This window comes from Juglans microcarpa x Juglans regia, chromosome 3D (genome assembly GCF_004785595.1).
Source record: "Juglans microcarpa x Juglans regia isolate MS1-56 chromosome 3D, Jm3101_v1.0, whole genome shotgun sequence".
In the NCBI taxonomy this organism is placed as follows: Eukaryota; Viridiplantae; Streptophyta; class Magnoliopsida; order Fagales; family Juglandaceae; genus Juglans; species Juglans microcarpa x Juglans regia.
In genome coordinates this window covers 24932258-24940483 of record NC_054598.1, presented here as the reverse complement: position 1 = coordinate 24940483, position 8226 = coordinate 24932258, and the positions used below count along the sequence as shown (strand labels likewise).

Sequence of the window (8226 nt, the reverse complement as noted above, 5' to 3'; positions counted from 1 at the left end):
TTATCTATCCTGTCCTTGTTTTAAAATTTATTGGGGAACATCTAATTATAATATATGTGACCAAAACCTACTTTCTTTGGCATTGATCATTTTCCTCAAATAAAATGTATGGACCAAACATTAATTTATTCTAACAAATATATCTTTTATTTAATTTATCTAAAATATCTGATATCATCTCATCTCACTATCCAAACAAGCCGATCATGTTATTTGTGCGGACAACTTCTAATAAAAATTTGAGCTACAAGTTTTTAGGTAGGTATATTAATATATGAGTTACATGTAAGTGGACCCAGATGGAGAAGAAAACATATATATTCAATCGGCAACATAATTAATTAATTAATTACTTATAATACCCACGATTAATTTGACTTTAATTAGGATACGAATTAAGTAATTAAGCATCCTTTCCTTTGAATATTGACCGTGATTATTACAACACAATAGCGCGGCCCATCACTCATTACGCACGCAGCACCACCTTGCAATGCGTTCCCACATATGAGATTTGTCTGAGCTGCATTTATTTGTAATGGTTTATGTGCACAATTGCCAGCTATATATATATATATATATATATCTTTTCTGATCTTGGACTCCACGTTTTCGCTTAAATCTAACTACTGTTTAACTTGAAGCAAAAGCAATAGGTGTCGACGTTCTCAGACTCATGAGATTCCATCCATCGGACAACGGGAATTCGAATTTATAATATGCTGTTTTTTTTTAAAAGCATGTCAAACTTTGATACCATTGTTCGTAAAGACAGCAATACCCTCTCCAGTTTCTTAGCTATATTTATACGTACTGAGATATCTGCCTGGCATAAAAGTAAAAGTTGGTCGACTTCTGTGCTATCTACCAACTTAATTAATACTTTTGACTTCATGGTAGAGACGTATATACATACAGACTCTTTGCTTGTTGATCGATCATTGGTTCCAGATCAGTTTCCCTGGTGAACCTCCTTGGCAATACAGCTTCCAAATCTGGATAGTATCTTAAGCCGATTTCAAGAGCATATATATGCATATATATACGATCAAAGCATGTATATATATAGATGATCAGAAGCAAATCATGGGCAGATTGATGATGGATTGGTTAATTACGGTAGAACTGGCACCGGTTATGAATCCTCTTTTTCTAATCTGACTACTCAGCTTCTCAAAATTTTGCTCAGAATTTTAACTTTTTTTTTTTTTTATAGGAAATAGACATCATTTCATTCATTTATAAGGAAGTTACATCTGTGACTCAAGATACAAGCCAAACTAAACTCCTGTTGTAAACTTCTCCGTACACAAATATTATGTGACGGACATTGTCTGAACTTCATAAAACTCTCAAAAGAGAGTATTAATATCTGTATAAAACAGAGATTAAAAAACCAGCATCCAAACTCCATCCACCAAAAGGGGGAGAAGTATAGAAAAACACCCATCCTCCTGACCGGAGGAGGGAGGAACCCACAATGCTATAGACATAGGTCCAATAGCCTATTTCACTTTATATTTCCTACAAACAAAAACAACAAGTACCAACAAAAAAACACACCGACATTAAGTCGGAAACACAGAAACAGAAACAACAAAACAACCACCAAACATGCAGAAACTGAAAAGCAGTAAAGGGAATCGGTGGTGGCGCGTGAATGACACGCGTCACTCTGGGGAGGAGCCAATCGGCCGGTCGAAGCAGTGCCAGTGAACTGGGCCCTAAGTTGCCGCACATGGCACCGATGCAGTGTGAGACGCGGTGGCTCAAGAGTACCACGCGTTCTCTGAGATCCGCGCGTGGGTGCGACGCGCCGCTCCGAATGGCACCCAAAATGGACGGCTGCAAGATCGGCGGGTGAGGGATCTCCCGGTAGTGCGCGTGTAGGAAAATGGTCATCGGAGAAGTTCAGATCGATTACCCTCCCCTTATTCGGCCGAAAACTTGAAAAAGTAAAAAAATACACAATACCCGTCAGAGACGACGGTAGAGAGGGAGGAGAGGGAGGGGAAGAGGGAGCTGAAGCTCCCCCTCCCCCCAGTTGTGGTCGGACGAGAGAGTTTTAGAGAGAGAGGGTCTGGCTTTTGAGTTTTAACTCTTGATAGGTCAAGATTACCCACTTTTAGATCTTGATCAGTTGTAATTAATTGGTATAGTATAGTTCAATATAGTACCTTTTTTTTTTTTCTATGAGCTTAGTTTTAGGCTTTGTGATCCTCAAGCTCAATGTGTAAAAGCGATTGAAAGCTATAGTAATCTATAAATAAAATTAATTAGAGGTCTCGTCCTCTTTAAAAAAATGTGAAGAAAATAATATTCATGTAGACATGTCATATGATATTCGTTCGTTATTCCTTATACTAGTGAAGAATTAGAAATTTCTAGCTCCATATCCAATTAATCAAAGTACTGGATGTCTTATATGTAGCTTCTGATCAAGCCTGCATGCAATCGGCCGGATCTAAATACTCTTGGTAAATACAAGCATCGTCTGATCTCGTTCTAACATAGTTTTTTCACCCATTGTGTATTAGTCAACAAGTGGGTTTCAAGTTTAATTAAGCTTTTGGAAATATTTTCTTCCACGAAAGAAAGGTAATTAGCAGTAAGCACGTCGAGAAAGGGTCACGAAAAGCACCAGCTAGTCGAATATAGTAATTAAGCATTGTTTGATTTTAAAGCTGAAGATAATTAATTTGACGTACGGTCTCAAATGCAGTAAGGAAGGAATATGGTAGTTTTTTTACTTATATATTGGTACCGTAAATACACATTACATTACAAAGACTTTGAACATTAATCATAAAAAAATTTAAAACACAAACGTTTTTCAGAGTAGGTAGCTGATGTACGTGACAGATTTTACATGATCAGTAACGTATTTTTTGTATTAATAAACAGACTTATAAATGGATTTTTTTTTTATCATTCGTCAAGGCACTGCTATGCATCTGAGAGAGAGAGAGAGAGAGAGAGAGAGAGAGAGAGAGAGAGTTGACTTGGACGCCAAGTCGGTGCAGCAGATGTTAGAAGTCAAATATACCACACGTATTCGTGAAGCATAAGCGAACGCGTAGGTAGTGGATCCAAAAGCAAGTCCACGCGGGATATTGGATAATAAAATGGGGGACTGTCTTTTTCACATATTGCTGCACTTCTGCCACAAACTCAAATAAAAAATGGGGGGGTCCACCAATTTGGGTTGGATTAGGTTGCAAGATGTGTGCAAGTCACAAGCCGACCGTAGTGCTGGAGTGCTGTGTTCTTTTTCATCTAGAGTTATTTTCCTCATCCGACAAGCAAACCCTAGGACATCATCAAGTCTTCAACATGGTTTTTCAATGTGTCCCTTTCCTCATACAATGATGGTGAAGGCAAGCCTTGCTCATGACTTAAACACAAGTCATTGGGCGTGTTGACTGGAGTCATGTGTGAAGATCAAAAGGAGAGAAACTGTTGGATTTACGGCATTAATGTTCTTCTATGACAAGCCTTTTAGTGAGGTGCTGGTGCCGGTGCTGGTAAAGCCTTGACAAGCTAACCCCCCCGGGACTTGATTATGATGGCTTTGGCCTTGTCAGTGGTTAGTGGTTCGGCTGAAACTGTGAAACAAAATCAACTAAATTATATCAGTACGTTAACACGGTTTTCTTCTTCACCCTCATCAATTTTTTTCTTCTCTAGAGACAAGATTATGCCACTGCATGTATTTACTTGCTGCCAGAGTTTTAAAACTTTGGCCTACTTTGCCCATTTATTTTATTAGAGAAAACAAAGTTTCAATCCAAACTACTGAATAGGCTTCCTATCAACCTCAACCAACGTGAATCCTCCAACCTCTTACAACAATGTCATTAGAATTGTCTTAACGCAAGGTCAGAAAGCATAACACCATAATATATCACTTAGCAAGGGTGCGGAAGGGGTGCAACCCAAATATACAGGAAATATACAATAGGTAACACCCAACTAGCTGGATGAAGAAAAAGAACACCAGTCTAAGAACTCTAGAAAACTAGAGGAACAGAAGCTATTGTCTTCCCCATCCAAATATAAAGAGAGTTGAACATAATGGCTCGTTTTAGAGTTTATAAATAAGATTTAATGCCTTGTTTGGATTAAAAAACCATCTCAACTCATTTCATCTCATCTAATCATTACATCTTTCCCAAACTTTCAAACAAAATATAATAAACAACTAAACCTTTTCAAATCTCAAAACAAAAAGTATATTTAAAAAATTTATTCTAAGAATATTTTATTCAACTTTCAACTCTCATCTCCTCTTAATCTCAACTCAACTCACTATCCAAACCTTCCGGAATTTCCAGGAAACTCTTTTTGTTTTTTTAATTATCAAATCTTCTGTTGCTAGTCTAAAAAATTTAAATCCAAAAAATACTTGCCAAAAAATAAAAATAAAAAATCCAAATTCCAGGAAGCTAATAACCATGCAACCCTAGGCAAAGAGTTGACCATTTGTAAGGGTGAATCTTAAAGATTGGAACAATTGAACATTTAAAGATAACCATAATTACACTGAGCAACAAACTTAATTACCCCCAAGCGCACCTAATAGGTCATTTGCCTGGAGTTTGCGATCAGTCAATCCATCTAGAAGCCAACTCCTGGTTTTCGGTCGAGGGTAAGTCACCTTTCAGTGCTTTCACACTCAACTCTTAACTACTTGTTCACTGAAGAAACCTTTATCACTCGAAACCAACTTCAAGTAAAGAAAGGAATGGCAAACAAATAATGCACTTTAGCCTATCAAAAGAAACGTTTCACTTCAGGTAGAAAGGGGAGTGCTTCAATTCAACGGACTCTTAATGATAATACATCAGACTGTAAATTTCCATACCGACTTTTTTTTTATAGGTAAATTTCCATCCCAGCTCTTACAGCAGCACTGAAAGGCCATGTCTACTTGAATATGATTCATGGAAATTCTGTGGCATGACTGAAGAAATCAATTCTTCCCATACACAAAGTCGATCTAATCACCACTAAGTCACTAGAAGTCACTAAACAATTGAAGAACTACCACAGACCACAACTTCTGAGCATCTAGCAAGTTTTGATAGGTAGACCATGATATTGTTAACAATTTAGCTGCTTTAAATTTGCAGGAAACCAGAGTATTGGCTTTCTACCATTGTGACAAGTAGCTCTTTCTAGGCGCCATGCAAAAGGAATTGAGCATCCAGCAATAGAAAGGGCTGAACAGACTCTGGGTAAGATTGAAAGCAATCGTCAACAAAACCAATACTCCTCTGATTAGAATGCCACTGGCTTTGGATATATGGCCAGTGTGAGCAGCCCAGATGTAACAAAAAATTCTTTAACATAGCCTCCATAGACAAAAAGGTCTATGGCCACTAGTCACAGTGGAGTCTACAGTATGTTAAAGGAAAATCCATAGTCACGTATTTCAAAATTTCAAATAGAAGAGGCACTCTTGAATGGTTACCCCATGTGCACTTCACATTGGATAAAAAGAAAGGGGAATTAATTATTATCGAAATAGAATAGCAGGTAGAAACCATACAAACTAAAAATTTTTTAGCGAGCGAGACCATTGAAACTAAAACAGAACTCACTCAACAGATATTTTCTCGAGCAACTTCATGCAGGCGTCATTCACCTCAACATTCTCCATTTTCAGCCAACGGCGTATTACAGGGCTTGTCCTTCCAGCAGCTGCATATGTTCTTATTAGTGACTCAAGAGCCTCTGCCCCTACATTATCCACAGCCTTCTTCAAAATCTCAAGAAAACCTTCTGCACCATCAACATCTTTCTCTTGCTCAAAATGCTCCATCAAACTTCTGACAACCACAGATGAAGGGAGCCACTTACGACCATCCCCCCTAGCAATAGATATTGCATTGGCAACACAGTCAACTGCCAATTTGAATTCCCCACTTTTCAAATAGTAATCCAAAAATATCTCCCAAGTTTTAGCATTAGGTTTAGCCCCACTCCGGCGAGCCCGCTCCTTAAGATCCTCGGCCTTCTCTAGCAAACCTTCTTTTGCGTAAGCTCCTATCAAAGCATTTGCAATGCGGATATCATAAGTTGAGCGTCCAGATTCCCACTCCCTGAAACACTTCTCTGCTCCCGGTAAATCTTTTAAGTTTACAAGTGTCTGAATCATATTGAGATAGCTTATGTTTGCAGTTTTAGGAAAAGCCAGCCTCAAAGAACGCCATACCCGAAAAACTTCAATCAGGTTCCCCGTTCGGCCATACAACGTAATTAGGAACTGGTAAGCAGAGAGCTCTCTGCAGACATTTCTCTTCTCCAATTCTTTGAGTGCTTTTTCTGCCTTGTCAAATAAGCCAGCATCAACATATATTGATGCTAAGTTGCTATATGTTGTCCAATCTCCAGCAACTCGGCCATCCCTCTTCATTTCATCAATAACCCTTTCGGTCTCAGCAATATCATTGACAGCAGCAAGAGCCCTCATCCAGACATTGTATGTATACGAATCCAACATAATATTGGAGGCCTTCATTTCCTGTATGATGGCAGGGATTTTTTCAGGCTGCCCAGTTTTTGTGTAAAGGGTCAAAAGGCTGTTATAAGGCATAGCGCTTAAAGGAAGGTTGAGTTCCTTCATCTTTTCCATGAGAGCTTCTGCTTCTTCAGTCATCAGTTCCTTGCAGTAACAATTGAGGAGGGCACCATAACAGAGATGATTTTTTGATGATTCAGGAAGATCAATGAAATAGTTTTCTGCAGCAGCAATACCTCGTGTTTTGGCAACTAGATCCAGATGTATGGCGTGATCACTGATCATCTTATTCATTCCCCTTTTAGTCATAGTTTCTGAAAGCTGTCGTATCAAAAATTAGGAATCCAATAATCTGTGCTAATGAAAAATGCAATCAAAACCAAGTAATATGCCTCCCTTCACCTTCCACACACACATACACGAAGAGAGCATAGGTAAACCATGAAAAAATCAGGAACCGTATTTCACAAAAATGCAATGCCTAGGTGAACTGAAGAGATAAAAACTTCGACAGAGAGTTAAGCTATCATATTCAGTTAAAGAACAATGTTCATACATACACAAAGGGAATAGATATTGGATTACAAACATTCAGCATTTTTTTTTTATAAGTAAACATTCAGCACTTTTATGTCTTCTTTACTAAGTGGGAAGCAAGAATGTGTTGCGTGCTAAAAATGTGTTGAATTAGAATTCTACGCAATTCCGTACTGGAGGGTTGCTTTGATCGATGGTAATTCCACAAGTATTCGTGCATCTTAACATGCTTGAATTTTAGATACTTCGAAATGCAGCAATGCTGAAAATCCTATTAAAGCCATAACACAAACCGCAAGCCTTTCGCATCAATTTGTAGAAAACCATACAACACCATAATCTATGAACCAAAAGCAGCATGCAACCAACTAGGATAGAAGCAGGCAGCAGACGATCATGAACCATCAATCTAGGCCCCTAGCCATCCTAAGCACAAAATAACTACTTGTATTGCTCAAGTTCGAAAATAGCGCGGAAAAATGAGTAATTTTCTGAAACACAGGTTCGAATCAATGATAAATCTCATACATCAGAACCAATAAAGTAAATGAAGAGAAAACGGCTTTCTAACCTTGAGTGCAGGGTAGTAGAGCTTGCGGTCGCGAAGCTTCTTCAGAGTATCGCCGACTTCCCATTTGTAGACTCGTTTGCGGCTCTTGAGGAACTGGTTGAGCTTGTGCCGAACGCTCGCCTCCTCGCTACCCTCCCTGAAGAGCCTCGTGTACAGCGCTTCTTCCAAGTACTTCTTCGAACGCTTCGCCACGCTCTTCGTGCGCCCGAACTGAAACTGGTGCACCGACATCTTGCTGCAAATGCAAACGGTTTCCAGTCTCCGAAGTTAGTTAGGGCTTTTGTTGGATCTTCTGAAGGTCTCAAAACCCTAGTGCTGCTGTGCAGGAGTGACCTTGACGAAATGAGCGGATGAAGAAAGATTTGGGCCACGCTTGGTACTCAGGCCTGACTGGGCCCATTCTGAAGGCTCTTGAGGGGAAAAAAAGATTAAGGGCATGTTCGGCCAATATGAAAGCAAAAATTCTCAAACTTTTCTAAAGTTTTTATAAATTTATTTTTAAATATCACAAATCATTTTTTATTTTTTTTCATTTAATCATTATTAAACATAAAAATCAATACAATTTTTATAAAACTCAAAATAAAAATAATAT

General features: G+C 38.5%; 1 protein-coding gene across 2 annotated transcripts; it reads right to left on the bottom strand.

The window, feature by feature from the left end:
* Positions 1–5330: 5330 nt before the first annotated feature.
* Positions 5331–8023, bottom strand: LOC121256436 (pentatricopeptide repeat-containing protein At1g60770). Of its 2 annotated transcripts, none has more exons than XM_041157230.1 (2): positions 7632–8023; positions 5331–6844 (listed from the first exon to the last, which is right to left on the bottom strand). In XM_041157230.1, exons 1-2 carry the CDS (start codon positions 7860–7862, stop codon positions 5600–5602), a joined length of 1476 nt encoding a protein of 491 aa, XP_041013164.1. In that variant the 5' UTR covers positions 7863–8023; the 3' UTR covers positions 5331–5599. The 2 variants fall into 2 exon arrangements, with proteins under 2 accessions (XP_041013164.1, XP_041013165.1); XM_041157231.1 differs by having other exon boundaries at positions 5331–6837; positions 7632–7860.
* Positions 8024–8226: the final 203 nt, after the last annotated feature.